The sequence below is a fragment of the Ornithorhynchus anatinus genome, chromosome 5, assembly GCF_004115215.2.
Source record: "Ornithorhynchus anatinus isolate Pmale09 chromosome 5, mOrnAna1.pri.v4, whole genome shotgun sequence".
Classification (NCBI taxonomy): Eukaryota; Metazoa; Chordata; class Mammalia; order Monotremata; family Ornithorhynchidae; genus Ornithorhynchus; species Ornithorhynchus anatinus.
The window spans coordinates 104,584,436-104,600,176 of record NC_041732.1 but is presented as its reverse complement, the minus strand read 5'-3'; the positions used below and the strand labels follow the sequence as shown (position 1 = coordinate 104,600,176).

At 53.7% G+C, this 15,741-nt stretch overlaps 1 protein-coding gene across 1 annotated transcript in view; it reads left to right on the top strand.

The window, feature by feature from the left end:
* Positions 1-15,741, top strand: part of ANTXR1 (ANTXR cell adhesion molecule 1) — a 183,986-nt gene that overhangs the window by 75,256 nt on the left and 92,989 nt on the right. The window contains exons 11-12 of the mRNA XM_029066000.2: positions 3,410-3,479; positions 10,114-10,192. Of these exons, the coding sequence (XP_028921833.1) occupies positions 3,410-3,479; positions 10,114-10,192 (149 nt within the window). The remainder of the gene's footprint in view (positions 1-3,409; positions 3,480-10,113; positions 10,193-15,741) is intronic.

The window sequence follows — 15,741 nt, the reverse complement described above, 5'->3', positions numbered from 1 at the left end:
ATCGGCCAAACATTCCCTCCTCCTTCGCCGGATCTTTAATGGGCCATCTCCTCGGCTCCAAAAGCCACTCCCTTCAGCATTCCATCCTCACCGCAGAACGGGCTTCGGGTCGAAAAAAATCCCCCCCCCCCCAGCTCGAAGCCGTGGCTCGAGAACCGGGGCGAAGGAAGGAACGGGCCAGAATAAACAAGGAGGCCCCGCTCCGTATCTCCGAGGTAATTCCTTGGCCCCAGCCGCCCTCCTCCTGGAGATGAAGGGATCCCGTCCAGAGCGAAGGCTAAAATTCAAGATGTGAACGGGGCGGATGTTCTTTCCAAGAACGAGGGGCACCGAAAGGAGAAACTCAGCCCCATTCAGACATCTGGGGATCGATTCTCCCTGGCCTCGAACGTTCCCCGAGGACGTGGGGGAGGGAGAGATGGACCTCCCCGCTTGGGATAATCTTCCCCTTGGCAATCCAAGTGGTGGATTCCGGTAAACAGATATCGAGCTGGACGAGAGCCTTCCGAGGAGGCCTCGGAGTGGACGAGCGTGGGGTGTGATGGTGTGGGTGGACTGAAGTCGGGCTTTTTAAAAAACGGTATCTGTTAAGCGCTTGCTAGGCGTCGGTCAGAGAGTCGTATCTATCGGACGCCTACCGCGTGCCGAGCGCCGCGCTTAGCCGTTGTGAAAGCACAGCAGGTCAATACGCTCTGCCACTCGGCAGCCGGGTGACCGTGGGCGAGTCACTTCACTTCTCCGGGCCTCGGTGACCTCATCTGGAAAATGGGGATGAAGACCGGGAGCCCCACGGGGGACGACCTGATTCCCCCGGATCTCCCCCAGCGCTTAGAACGGTGCTCTGCACAGAGTAGGCGCTTAACAAATACCGACGACATTATTATTTCACCGGACACATTCCCTGCCCGCGACAAGCTTACGGTCCAGAGAGGGAGAATCTGCAGTCTGCTGTATCGGTGCGTCGACATCCCCTTCCAAACATTTAGTGCACTGTTGTACGTGCAGTAGCTCGATTATTTTTACGGTATTTATTAAGTGCTCACTATGTGCTAAGCACTGGATTAAGAGCCGGGGTAGATGCAGCTCTTAGAGAAGCAGCGTGGCTCACTGGAAAGAGCCCGGGCTTGGGAGTCAGAGGGCATGAGTTCGAATCCCGGCTCCGCCACTCGTCAGCTGGGTGACTGTGGGCGAGTCACTTCACTTCTCTGGGCCTCGGTGACCTCATCTGGAAGATGGGGAGGAAGGCTGTGAGCCCCACGTGGGACGACCTGATCGCCCCGTGTCTACCCCAGCGCTTAGAACAGTGCTCGGCACACGGTAAGCGCTTGACAGATGCCAACGTTATCATCACAAGCTATTCAGGTTGGACTCGGTTCGTGTCTCACGTGGGGCTCCGAGTCTTCGTCACCACTTTACAACCGAGGTGAATGAAGCGCAGAGAGATTAAATGACTCGGCCAAGGCCACACGGCGGACAGTTGGGGAAGGTGAGGTTATGATCCAGGTCCTACTAATAATTACCCTGATTTTTTTTCAAGTGCTTACTATGTGCAGAACACCGTTCCAAGCGCCGTGGGAGATCCGGGGTCATCAGGTTGTCCCCCGTGGGGCTCCCAGTCTTCATCCCCATTTGACAGATGAGGTCACTGAGGCACAGAGAAGTGAAGTGACTTGCCCAAGGTCACACAGCACACAGTAGACTAGACTACGCTGCTTCTCAATAAATCCTGTATCTCCCCCAGCGCTTAGAACAGTGCTCTGCACATAGTAAGCGCTTAACAAATGCCAACAACAACAACAACAACAAAAATCCATTGGTCGATTGATAACGTACCTGAAGAAGTACACTGTTTCTTTTTCTCAATCTGACGTTTCATTAGCGTGCATTGCAGAATCTTGAACTTCATCGAGTCCAAACCCAGGCACTGTACTGAGCACTCCAGTTGAGCCAAGCTAATCAGGTTGGACACAGTCCCTGCCCCACGTGGGGCTCACGGTCCAAATTCCCACTTTACGGACGAGGTCACTGAGGCCCAGAGAAGTGAAGCGACTGGCCCAAGGTCGAACGGCAGACAAGAGGCGGAGCCGGGATTATTAATAATAATAATAATAATAATAACGTTGGAATTTGTTAAGCACTTACTACGTGCCAAGCACCGTTCTAAGCGCTGGGGAGATACAAGGTCATCAGTCTGTTCCCCGTGGGGCTCCCAGGCTTCATCCCCATTTTCCAGATGAGGTTACTGATGCCCAAAGAAGTTGACTTGCCCAAAGTCAGACAGGTGATAAGCGACGGAGCCGGGATTAGAACCCACGACCTCTGACTCCCAAGCTCTTTCCTCCGAGCCACGCTGCTTCTCGTGCTGGATTAGAACCCAGGTCCTTTTGGCTCCCAGGTCCCGGGCTCTATCCGCCAGGCCACGCTGCTTGAGATTCCAGCCTTTTCGCCGAGAAGCACGTTGCAGCTTAGCTGCTTCCTGTGGAGAGACCCCGGGCCCGGGAGTCCGAGGACCTGAGTGCTAATTCCTGCTCTGCCACGCGTCTGCTGTGTCACCTTGGGCAAGTCACTTCGCTTCTCGGGGCCTCAGTTACCTCATCCGTAAAAACGGGGCGCTCCATGGGGGCCAGGGACCGAGCCCAACCTGATCATCTTGTATCTCCCCCAGAGCTTAGACAAGTGCCTGACACGTAGTAGATGCTTCATTCGTTCTTTCATTCGATCGTATTTATTGAGCGCTTATGGGTGCAGAGCACCGTACTAAGCGCTTGCAAAGTCCAATTCGGCAAGAAATAGAGACGATCCCTACCCGACAACGGACTCACGGTCTAGAAGGGGGGAGACGGACAGCAAAATAAAACAAAACAAGTAGACGGGCTTAATAAAGACCGCCATTATCGCGGACCCATTCCCTCTTCCATACAGAGTTTACGTGGCTCAGTGGCAAGAGCCCGGGCTCTGGAGTCAGAGGTCATGGGTTCGAATCCCGGCTCCACCACTTAGCTGTGTGACTGTGGGCAAGTCATTTCACTTCTCTGTGCCTCAGTGACCTCATCTGTCAAATGGGGGATGAAGACCGGGAGCCCCACGTGGGGCGACCTGATCCCCCCCGTGTCTACCCCAGCGCTTCGAACAGTGCTCGGCACGTAGTAAGCGCTTAACGAATACCAACATTATTATTATCACATCTAGAGATGGAAGGAGGGAGGACGGTAATTTATCCCCATCTCACAGATGAGGAAACCGAGGCCCAGAGGCGCCAGACAACTTAGTCGAGGTCTCACCGCAGGCCAGTGGCAGAGCTGCGACGCTAACCACTCATCCACACTGCTCTAAAGCTATTTGCAGGCTATTTATAAGCTGATAATTAATCGAAACTTCTTCCCTCCGCCGACTTTCTCTCTTTTTCCAGATGAAAAACCCTTCGTTGTGGAAGACACTTACTTGCTGTGTCCAGCCCCCGTCTTACAGGAAGTCGGCATGTAAGTTCTCCCCTCCTTCTAACGACGTAGAGCAAAAAGAACCGGTGAAATCGCTCCGGGGTCGCGAAAGGGGATTTGTCTTCTTTCCCGTCCGGCTGAACAGTAGAGCCCTTCCTTGGAGTCCCAGAATCTTAAAACAGTGATGATAATAATAATTGTGTATTTAAGAGCTTACTATATGCCACGCGGTGTAGTGAGCGCCGGGTTGGTTACAGACAAATCGGGTTGGACCCAGTCCCTGTCCCACGTGGGGCTCACAGGCTCCAATGCCAAGCAGCCGCGTGGCTCAGTGGAAAGGGCCCAGGCTTGGGAGTCAGAGGTCATGGGTTCGAATGCCAGCTCTGCCCCTCGTCAGCTGGGTGACTGTGGGCGAGTCGCTTCACTTCTCTGGGCCTCAGTTCCTTCATCTGTAAAATGGAGATAATAATAATGTTGGTATCTGTTAAGCGCTTACTATGTGCCGAGCACTGTTCTAAGCGCTGGGGTAGACACAGGGGAGTCAGGTTGTCCCACGTGGGGCTCACAGTCTTAACCCCCATTTTACAGATGAGGTCACTGAGGCACCGAGAAGTTAAGTGACTTGCCCAAAGTCACCCAGCTGACAAGTGGCCGAGCCGGGATTCGAACCCATGACCTCTGACCCCAAAGCCCGTGCTCTTTCCACTGAGCCACGCTGCTTCTCATGAAGACTGTGAGCCTCAAATGGGACAACCTGATGACCCTGTGTCTCCCCCAGCGCTTAGAACAGTGCTCTGCACATAGTAAGCGCTTAACAAATACCAACATTATTATTATTATTACTATTTTATGAGAAGCAGCATGGCCCAGTGGATAGAACAAGGGCCTGGGAGTCAGAAGTCATAGATTCTAACCCCGGCTCCGCCACCTGCCTGCTGTGTGACCTTGGGCAAGTCGCTTCACTTCTCTGGGGTTCAGTTTCCTCATCTGGAAAATGGGGTTAAGGCTGTGAGCCCCACGTGGGACAACCTGATTTCCTCGTATCGCCCCCAACCCCGGCGCTTAGTACGGTGCTTGGCACATAGTAAGAAGCAGCGTGGCTCAGTGGAAAGAGCCCGGATTTGGGAGTCAGAGGTCATGAGTTCGAATCCCGCCTCTGCCACTTGTCAGCCGTGTGACTGTGGGCGAGTCACTTCTCTTCTCTGGGCTTCAGTTCCCTCATCTGGAAAATGGGGATTAACTGGGAGCCTCACGCGGGACAACCTGATCACCCTGTATCGACCCCAGCGCGCAGAACAGTGCTCTGCACGTAGTAAGCGCTTAACAAATACCAACATTATTATTAACAAATGCCATCTTGTTATTATTATTATTATAAGTTGATCAGGACACAGTCCCTTTCTCACATAAGGCTCGCAGTCTAAGTAGGAGGGAGTAGGACTGAACCACCGTCAGAGGAGGAAACTGAGGCCCAGAGAAGTAAAGGGACCTGCCCCAGATCACAGAGCAGACTAATGGAAGAGTCAGAATTAGAACTCAGGACCTCTGACGCCCGGGCCCAGACCCGGGCCCTTAGCCTGAACGACCTGGAATAGCTCTGTCTGGTTACAGTGACAGAAAATCTAGTTGTTTTATGTCATCTGTTAAGCGCTTACTAGGTGCCAAACTCTGTACTAAACATTGGAAGTAGTCCAGGCCATTCATTCATTCATTCGATTGTATTTATTGAGCCCTTACTGTGTGAAAAACACTGTACTAAACGCTAGGGAGAGTACGATACAACAATAAACTGACATGTTCCCTGCCCCCAGTGAACTCGCAGCCGAGAGGGGTAGACAGACGTGAATATATACAAATAAATAAATGAATAAATAAGTAAATTACAGCCATACACAGATCTATCCAGAGGCGGGGCGGGGCTGGGAGGAGAGGAAGGCGCAATCAGGGAAGTCTTCTTGGAGGAGATGGGCCTTCGGTACGGCTTCGAAGGTGGGGAGAGCGATTTTCTGTCTGATCTGAGGAGGGAGGGAGTTCCGGGCCAGAGGCAGGAGGGGGGCGAGAGGTCGGCGGCCAGATGGACGAGATGGAGGTAGAGTGAGAAGGTGGCCATCGGAGGAGGGAAGCGTGCGGGCTGGGTCGGAGGAGGAGAGGAGCGAGGGGAGGTAGGAGGGGGCCAGGGGACGGACGGCCTTAAAGCCGGTGGTGAGGAGCTTTTGTTTGATGCCGAGGTGGATGGGCGATCGCTGGAGGGTCTTGAGGAGCGGGGAGACGTGGTCTGAACGTTTTTGAAGGAAAAAGATACGGTCGGCGGGCTGGAGTGGGGAGAGACAGGAGGCAGGGAGGTCGGCGCGGAGGCCCGTAGAGTCATCGAGCCGGGAGGGGATCGGTGCCCGCGTTAACGTCGCAGCAGTCCGGACGGAGAGGGAAGGGCGGATTTTGTCAGTGCCGCCAAGGTGGGACCGACAGGGTTTAGCGACGGATCGGCTACGTGGGTGGAACGAGAGAGAGCGGTCGGTGATGCTGCCGAGACTGCGGGCCGGTGAGACGGGAAGGATGGCGGTGCCGGGATGGGAAAGTCGGCGGGAGGACAGGGTTTGGGTGGGAAGAGGAGGAGTTCGGTTTTAGCCGGATTGAGTTTGAGGTGGCGGGAGGACATCCGAGTAGAGATGGCTCGAAGGCGGGAGGAGACGCGAGGCCGAAGAGAGGGAGAGAGAGCGGGGCTGGAGATGGAGATCTGGGAATCATCCTCACAGAGAGGCGGGAGTCGAAGCCGTGGGAGCGAATGGGTTCTCCGAGGGAGGGGGCGGAGATGGAGAAGAGAAGGGGAGCCGGAAGTGAGACTCGAGGGACCCCCACGGTGACGGGGTGGGAGGCGGAGGAGGAGCCCCCCGAAGGAGACCCGGAACGAGCGGCCGCAGACGGAGGAGGAGACCCGGGAGGGGACGGGGTCGGCGGAGCCGAGGTTGGGGAACGTTTCCGGGAGGAGGGGGCCGTCCGCGGCGTCGAAGGCCGCCGAGAGGCGGAGGAGGACGAGGGTGGAGTAGAGGCCGTCGGATTCGGCGAGAAGGAGCTCGTCGGCGACCTCCGAGAGGGCCGATTCTGTGGGGCGGAGGGGACGGGAGCCGGATCGGAGGGGGGCCGGGAGAGGATCGGAGGAGAGGGATTTGAAGCGGCGGGTGTAGACGACTCGCTCGAGGAATTTGGAGAGGAAGGGGAGGAGGGAGATGGGGCCGTAACCGGAGGGAGCCGTGGGGTCAAGTGAGGGTTTTCTTAGGATAGGGGTGACATAGGCGAGAATCAAGGTGGCTCAGTGGAAATAGCCCGGGCTTGGGAGTCAGAGGTCGTGGGTTCGAATCCCAGCTCTCCTACGTTCATTCATTCATTCAATAGTATTTATTGAGCGCTTACTATGTGCAGAGCACCGTACCGAGCGCTCGGAACGAACGAGTCGGCGACAGATAGAGACGGTCCCCGCCGTCCGACGGGCTCACGGTCCGATCGGGGGAGACGGACGGACGAGGACGACGGCGATAGATAGAGTCGAGGGGAAGGACGTCTCGTAGAGACGACGGCGACGAAATAGGATCGAGGCGATTTACGTTTCGTCAACGAAATGAATGGGGTAATAAATATATACAGTCGAGCAGACGAGGACGGTGCCGAGGGGACGGGAAGGGAGAGGGGGAGGAGCGGAGGGAGATGGGGGGAAGAGAGGGTTACGCTGCGGAGAGGTGAAAGGGGGATGGTAGAGGGAGCAGAGGGAGAAGAGGAGCTCAGCTGTGTCAGCTGGGTGACTGTGGGCAAGTCACCTCACTTCTCTGTGTCTCAGTGACCTCATCCGGAAAATGGGGATGAAGACCGTGAGCCTCACGTGGGACGACCCGATGCCCCCGTATCTCCCCCAGCGCTTAGAACGGTGCTCCGCACGTAGTAAGCGCTTAACAAATACCAACATTATTATTATTATGGGGAGTTTAAGCAGTGGGGAGGAAGCCATTGGAGAGCAATCAGTTGAAGATGGCTGTTGGGTAGGGAAAGCTCTCTCAAGCACTGGGTACAGTGCTCTGCACCTAGTAAGCCCTCAATAAATTCATTCGATAGTATCTATTGAGGGCTTACTAGGTGCAGAGCACTGTACTAAGCGCTTGAAATGGACAATTCGGCAACAGATAGAGACGATCCCTGCCCAGTGACGGGCAAATTACCCCTGATTGATTGGGCAGGGAACATGTCCACCGACTCTGTTGTACTGTTCTCTCCCGAGGGTTTAGTGCAGCGCTCCGCACGCCGTAAGCACTCAGTAAATACTCTCAGTTGATTGATTGGGCAGGGACTGTGTCTATGGGAGAGGCTGCATGGCCTAGCGGGCAGACCTCAGGCCCGGGAGTCAGAAGGTCACGAGTTCTAATCCCACCTCCATCGCTTGTCTGCTGGGTCACCTCGGGCAAGCCGCTTCGCTTCTCTGTGCCTCAGTTCCCCCATCTGTAAAATGGGGATGAATAATAATGTTGGTATCTGTTAAGCGCTCACTACGTGCCGAGCACCGTTCTAAGCGCTGGGGAGACACAGGGTAATCGAGTCGTCCCACGTGAGGCTCACAGTTAATCCCCATTTTACAGATGAGGGAACTGAGGCCCAGAGAAGTGAAGCGACTCGCCCACAGTCACGCGGCTGACAAGCGGCAGAGCCGGGAGTCGAACCCATGACCTCTGACTCCGAAGCCCAGGGGATGAAGACTGCGAACCCCGAGTGGGACAGGGACTGTGTCCAACCCGATCGTCTTGTGTCTACCGCAGTGCTCAGAACAGTGCCTGGCACATAGTAAGCGCTTAACAAATACCATAATTATTATTATCATCAACTCCATTGGACCGTAGTCTCCCAAGGGCTTAGTCGAGGGTTCTGCGCGTAGTAAGTGCTCGATAAACACCGGTGATTGATTGGTTGATTGACTAAATAGTACTGATTGAGGCAGGTGGCCCTCAGCCTCTTCCAATCAATCAATCAATCCATCAGTTGATCGGTGGTGATCATCTGGGAAAGAAGAATGCAGATGAGTTGCAAGACGAGGTCCCCACCTATAAGACGCCCCTCCTCCGACACTCTCCGGCGTATCCTGGAATTCCGGAATCCAGCTCCGATCCCCCCCCCCCGCCCGTTCCCAGGTCCCGTGGCAACAACCCCGAGCGCGGGCACGGTGATTGGCGGTGCCGACCTGTGCCGGCCAGAGAAGCCGCACTGCGTATTGGCTAGAGCCCGGGGCCTGGGAGTCAGAAGGTCCTGGGTTCTAATCCCGCTCCGCCACTTGTCTGCTATTTGACTGTGAGCAAGGCACATCATTTCTCCGGGCCCCAGCGACCTCAGCTGGAAAATGGGAGTCGAGACCGTGAGCCCCACGTGGGACAGGGACTATGTTCAAGCTGATGTGCTCGGGTCCATCCCAGCGCTTAGTACAGTTCCTGGCCCATTCTAAGCGCCTAACAAGACCATTATTATTATTACGGGAGAGGGAAGGGGCGTCCGGGCCCAATCCTGGCCCGGCTGATCCTCCCCATCATCTCTGGAGCCTCTCCCTCACCGTGGCAACGCCTCCCACCTCGGCCACTTCTCTGCTGTGTGACCTCGGGCAAGTCACTTCACTTCTCCGTACCTCAGTTCCCTCATCTGCAAAATGGGGATTGAAAATGTGAGCCCCACGTAGGATATCCCGATCACCCTTACATCTATTCTAATGCTTAGAACAGTGCTTGGCACGGAGTAAGCGCTTAATGAATGCCATCGTTAATACTAATATTGGTATTTGTTAAGTGCTTACTACGTGCCAAGCACTCTCCTAAGCGCCGGGGTAGGTAGAAGCAGCGTGGCGCAGTGGAAAGAGCACGGGTTTTAGAGTCAGGGCTCGTGAGTTCGAATCCCAGCTCCGCCACTCGTCAGCTGTGTGACTGTGGGCGAGTCACTTAACTTCTCTGTGCCTCAGTTCCCTCATCTGTAAAATGGGGATTAAGACTGAGCCCCACGTGGGACGACCTGATTCCCCTGTGTCTATCCCAGCGCTTAGAACAGTGCTCTGCACATAGTAAGCGCTTAACAAATGCCAACATTATTGTTATTACAAGCTAATCAAGTTGCCCCACATGGGGCTCACAGTCTTCATCCCCATCCTCCAGATGCGGGAACGGAGTCACAGAGATGTGAAGTGATTTGACCAAGGTCACCCAGCAGACAAGTGGCAGAGCCGGGATTAGAACCCATGATCTCCGACTCTGGAGCCTGGGCTCTTTCCACTGAGCCACGCTGCTTCTCTCGGATTATTATTAGGATCGGGGCACGGCGGGGTCGGGGAGGTGCCGAGCTTTGCCAGCCCGGGGGCAACCGGATCGGTACCCGGCCCGACCAACCTATCCTGAGCATTTCGGCGTGGCTCAGTGGAAAGAGCCCGGGCTTTGGAGTCGGAGGGCATGGGTTCGAATCCCGGCTCCACCACTTGTCAGCTGTGGGACTGTGGGCGAGTCACTTCACTTCTCTGGGCCTCAGTTCCCTCATCTGTAAAATGGGGATGAAGACCGGGAGCCCCACGGGGGACAACCCGATGACCCTGTATCTCCCCCAGAACAGTGCTCTGCACAGAGTAAGAGCTTAACAAATACCAACATTATTTTGGGTGTTTCTCCCTCAGGAGGGCGGCCCTGCAGGTCAGCATGAACGACGGCCTCACCTTCATCTCCAGCTCCGTCATCATCCGCACCGCGCACTGCGTAAGTCCACCTGGGCTTGCCCAGCCCCGTGCCCCGAACCCCGAACCCCAAGTCCCACCCCTTACCCCCCTACAGACTCCCGGGCCCATGCTCTATTTATTGCCTTGATTCTATCTATTGCCATTGTTCTCGCCTGTCCGTCTCCCCCGATTAGACCGGGAGCCCGTCGAAGGGCAGGGCCTGTCTCTGTTACCGATTTGTCCATTCCAAGCGCTTAGTCCAGTGCTCTGCACCTAGTAAGCGCTCAATAAATACTATTGAATGAATGAATGCTCTAGCCCACCACGCCACGCTGCTTCTCTAGGGGAAGCAGCGTGGCCTAGCGGGTAGAGCCCGGGCCTGGGAGTCAGAAGGTCATGGGTTCTAATCCCGGCCCCGCCACTTGTTGACGTCGCTCCGCCTCTCTGGGCCTCAGTTCCCTCATCTGGAAGATGGGGATTGAGACCGTGAGCCCCACGTGGGTCAGGGACTGGGCCCAACCCGATTTGATTGTATCTATCCCAGCGTTCAGTACAGCGCCTGGTACATAGTAAGCGCTTAAGAAATACCACAGTTATTCTGCTTATTATTAGCCAGGAGAACCCCGAAGCTCTTCTAACGAGAAGCGGCGCGGTGTAGTGGATAGAGCTCGGGCCTGGGAGTCCGAAGGTCATGAGTTCTAATCCCGGTTCCCACCCTTGTCCGCTGTGTGGCCCTGGGCAAGTCACTTCACTTCTCGGGGCCTCAGTTACCTCATCTGTAAAATGGGGATTAAAACCGTGGGCCCCACGGGGGACAGGGACTGCGTCCAACCCGATTTACTTGTATCCACCCCAGCAATTAGTACAGTGCTGCCAAGCGCATAGAAAGAGCTTAACAAATGCCACAGTTATTATTATTCTTCTTCTTATCATCTGCTGGGTGACCTTGGGGGAGTCACTTCACTTCTCTGTGGCTCGGTGACCTCGTCTGAAAATGGGGATGGAGACCATGAGCCCCACATGGGACAGGGACTGTGTCCAACCCAATTTGCTTGTAAAAAATAAAATACTAAAAGAAAACATTTGTTAAGCATTTACTATATGCCAAGCACTGTTCTAAGCACTGAGATAGATACAAGGTTATCAGGTTGTCCCACTTGGGGCTCACAGTCTTCATCCCCATTTTACAGATGAGGGAACTGAGGCAGCCAGTCTTCACTCAGCCTGGCAATAGTAAGGGCTCAACAAATGCCATAATTATTATTATGATTGTTATTATTCTCAAGCCACAGCAACCGACAGCTTTGGTTTCCCTGTGTACCCATCCCTGTCCTCGTCTTTTATTTTTGGTGGTATTCGATTAGACTGTGCGTCCGTCAATGGGCAGGGTTTGTCTCTATCTATTGCCGAATTGCACATTCCAAGCGTTTAGTACAGTGCTCCGCACAGCGTAAGCGCTCAATAAATACTATTGAATGAATGAATGAATTTGTTAAACTCTGCTCTGCACAAACACTTGGCATAGATGGAAGGTAATCAGTTTGGACACAGTCCCTGGCCCGAGTGAGGCTCCCTGCCTTCATCCCCATTTGACAGATGAGGGAACTGAGGCCCAGAGAAGTCAAGTGACTTGGCCAAGCGCATACAACAGACAAGTGGAAGAGTCAGGATTAGAAGCCAGATCGTCTGACTCCCCTGCTTCTCTTTCGTGTTCATTTTGTGTTTTCACTGTTGCGGTCTTTCTTTACGTGTCCTTCTCCAATCCTTTCCACGATTATTCCTCCAGAGACGGGGAGAGGAAGAGGGAGGCGGAGAGAGAGGGAGAGAATGTGAGACAGAGGGACAGAAACAGATGGGGAGATAGAAAAGATGGGACAGAGAGGGAAAGAGAAAGAGAGAGAGACCAGGAAAAAGACAAAGAAAGTGGGAGAGGCAAGGAGAAAGCAACAGAGAGAAACAGAGAGAGGAAGAGAAGGATGGAGAGAGACAGAGAGAGGCAGAGAGAGAAACCAAGAGGGAGAGAGAGAGAAGCAACAAGAGAGAGAGAGAAAAAGAGACAGAAACTGAGGAAGAGGCAAAGGGTTGGGGGGACAGAGAGAGATAAAGACAGAGAAAGACAGAGGGGACAGAGAGAGTCAGAGAGAGAGAGAGACAAGCAACAAGAGAGGGAGGGAGAGGGAGAAACAGAGGAAGAGACAAAGCAGGAGAGAGAGAGGGACAGAGAGAATGAGGGAGAGAAAAGGAGAGAGAGCGAGACAAGGAAAAAGAGTGGGAGAGGCAAGTAGAAAGCAACAGAGAGAAACACAGAGAGACAGAGAAAGAGAAGGATGGAGAGAGACAGAGAGAAAAACCAAGAGGGAGAGGGAGAGAGAGGCAGTAAGAAAGGGAGAGAGAGTAAGAGACAGACACAGAGAAAGAGACAAAGAGGGAGAGCGAGAGAAACAGGGAGAGAGATAAGGACAGGGAAAGATAGAGAGAAGGCAGATATCGACTGACAGAGAGAGAAACCGAGAGGGAGAGAGAGAGAGAAGCAGTGAGAGGGGGAGAGAGAGTAAGAGACAAAAACTGAGGAAGAGACAAAGAGGGAGAGAGAGGGGAACGGGGAGAAAAAGAGAAGGACAGAGAGGAAGAAGGAGAGAAGAGGAAAGAGAGAAAGGATCAGAGACAGAGGACGGAGAGAGACAGAGAGAGAAGTGATAAGAGAGTGAGAGAAAGTGAGAGAGAGAAACAGAGGAAGAGACAAAGGGGGAGAAAGAGACAAACAGGGAGGGGGGAGGGACAGAGAGAGAGATAGGAACAGAGAAAGACAGAGAGAAGGCAGAGACAGACAGGGAGAGAAACCGAGAGGGGGAGAGAGAGAAGCAACAAGAGAGGGAGAGAGGGAGAGGGAGAAACCGACAGAGAGACAAAGAGATGGTGGGGGGGACAAAGAGAATGAGGGAGAGAAAAGGAGAGAGAGATGAGGAAAAGGACAGAGAGTGGAAGAGGGAAGGAGAAAGCAACAGAGAGAAACACAGAGAGAGAGGAACAGAGAAAGAGGAGCATGGAGAGAGACAGAGAGAGAAACCGAGAGGGAGAGAGAGGTAATAAGAAAGGGAGAGAGGAAGAGAGAGAAACAGAGGAAGAGACAAAGAGGGAGAGCGAGAGAAACAGGGAGAGAGTTAAGGAGAGAAGGCAGACACGGACTGACAGAGAGAGAAACTGAGAGGGAGAGAGAGAAGCAGTGAGAGAGGGAGAGAGAGTAAGAGACAAAAACTGAGGAAGAGACCAGGAGGGAGAGAGAGGGGAACTGGGAGAGAGACAGAGGAACAGAGAGAGAAATAAGGACAGAGAAGGACAGAGAGAAGGCAGAGACAGAGTGACAGGGAGAGAAACCGAGAGGGAGAAGCAACAAGAGAGGGAGAGAGAGAATCAGAGGAAGAGATAAAAGGGGAGACAGAGAGAAAGAGGGAGAGAAAAGGAGAGAGAAAGAGGAGGAAAAAGACAGTGGGAGAGGCAAGGAGAAAGCAAGAGACGGAAAGGGAGAGAGGAACAGAGAAAGAGAAGGATGGAGAGAGACAGAGAGAGAAACCGAGAGAGAGGCAGTAAGAAAGGGAGAGAGAGGAAGAGACAAGGAGAGAGAGGAACAGGGAGAGAGAGACCCAGAGAAAGAGAGTGAGAGAGATAAGGACAGAGAGAGCCAGAGAGAAGACAGAAAGAGGCAAACCAACAGAGAGATAAACCGAGAAGCAATAAGAGGGAGAGGAAAAGAAACAGAGGAAAAGACAAAGAGAGTGAGAAAGGAAGAAGGAGAGAGAAAGGGGACAGAGAGGAACACAGAGAAAGAGAGAGACCAAGAGACATAAGGACAGAAAGAGCCAGGGAGAAGACAGAAACGGAGAGAAACTGAGGGAGAGGCAGTAAGAAAGGGAGAGAGAGAGACAGAAACAGAGGAAGCGACAAAGATTCATCTTCTCATTCATTCAGTCGTATTTATTGAGCGCTTACTATGGGCAGAGCACTGGACTGAGCGCTTGGAATATACAATTCGGCAACAGATAGAGACAATCCCTGCCCAGTGCCGGGCTCACAGTCTAATCGGGGGAGACGGACGGACGAAAACAAGACAACATCATCACGATAAAGAGGGAGAGAGAGAGGAAGAGAGAGAGAGGGAGTGGGAAGGGGGGACAGGAACAAGGGCTGGCGGGTTGGAGAGAAGAGGAGATATCAGGAAAGAGGGAAAGAAAGGGGAGACACGACAAGAGAGCGCGTGATTGAGAATGTGATTTTTATCTTGAATTGCTAAGACGTCTGGATTGGTTCCGTACTTTAGTTGCGAGAGCCTTAGTTGATACCTTCATCGAAACCCGTGAAAGAGTGCCAGAGTAGCCCGGGGAAACAATCATCATCATCATCATCATCATCATAATGGCAATTGTTAAGCGCTTACTATGTGCCAAGCACTGTTCTAAGCACTGGAGTAGATACGAGGTCATCAGGTTGTCCCACCTGGGGCTCACAGTCTTCATCCCCATTTGACAGATGAGGAAGTTGAGGTACAGAGAAGGTAGGTGGCCTGCCCAAGGTCACACAGCGGACGAGTGGCGGAGGCGGGATTAGGACCCACGTCCTCTGACTCCCAAGCCCCGGTTCTTACCACTCATAATCAGCATCTCCCCTACCCTCCTCGGCTCACCGAGGCAGCAGTGCGGCCTCGTGGCTAGAACCCGGGCCGGGCAGTCAGAAGGACCCGAGTTCTAATCCCGGCTCCTCCACCTGTCTGCTGTGTGACCGTGGGCGAGTCACTTCACTTCTCGGGGCCTCAGTGACCTCACCTGCCGAACAGGGGTGAAGACTGGGAGCCCCGTGTAGGACAGGGATGGCGTCCAGCCCGATCTGCTTGTATCCGCCCCAGTGCTTAGAACAGTGCCTGGCGCATAGTAAGCGCTTAACAAATACCACAGGTATCCCTGCAGGCCTGGGCCTTATTGTGGCTACGTGCTTAGTCCAGTGCTTTGCACACAGTAAGCGCTCAATGAATGCGATTGGATGGATGGAGTCGGCCTGCCACGTGTCCGGTCGGCAACGGTAACCGGCTCTATAACTCTCCCAAGTGGGAAGCGGCATGGCCTAGTGGGTAGAGCCCGGGCCCGGGACGTGGGTTCTAATCCCACCTCCGCCACTTGTCTGCCGCGTGACCTTGAGCAAGTCACTTCACTCCTCTGCGCCTCTCTAACCTCCTCCGGAAAACGGGGACTGGGAGCCCCGGTGGTACAGAGACCGTGTCCAACCCAATTAGCTTGTATCTACCCCGGCGCTTAATACGGCGCCTGACACATAGTAAGCGCTTCACAGATACTATTATCGTTAGTATTGTTATTAAAAGTACTCAGTACAGCGTCCTGCACGCAGAAGAATCTAAGCTACTTGAGGGTAGGGATGGTGTCTTTAGCCTCCGTTGGACTCCCCCAAGCGTTTAGTACAGTGTTCTGCACACCGTAGACTTTAAAGTCCTTGAGAGGGCAGGGATTATGTGTCGTAATTCTCCTGTACTCTCCGGAGCACCTAGTACAGTGCTCCGTACCGAACGCTCTGCACTTTCAATCA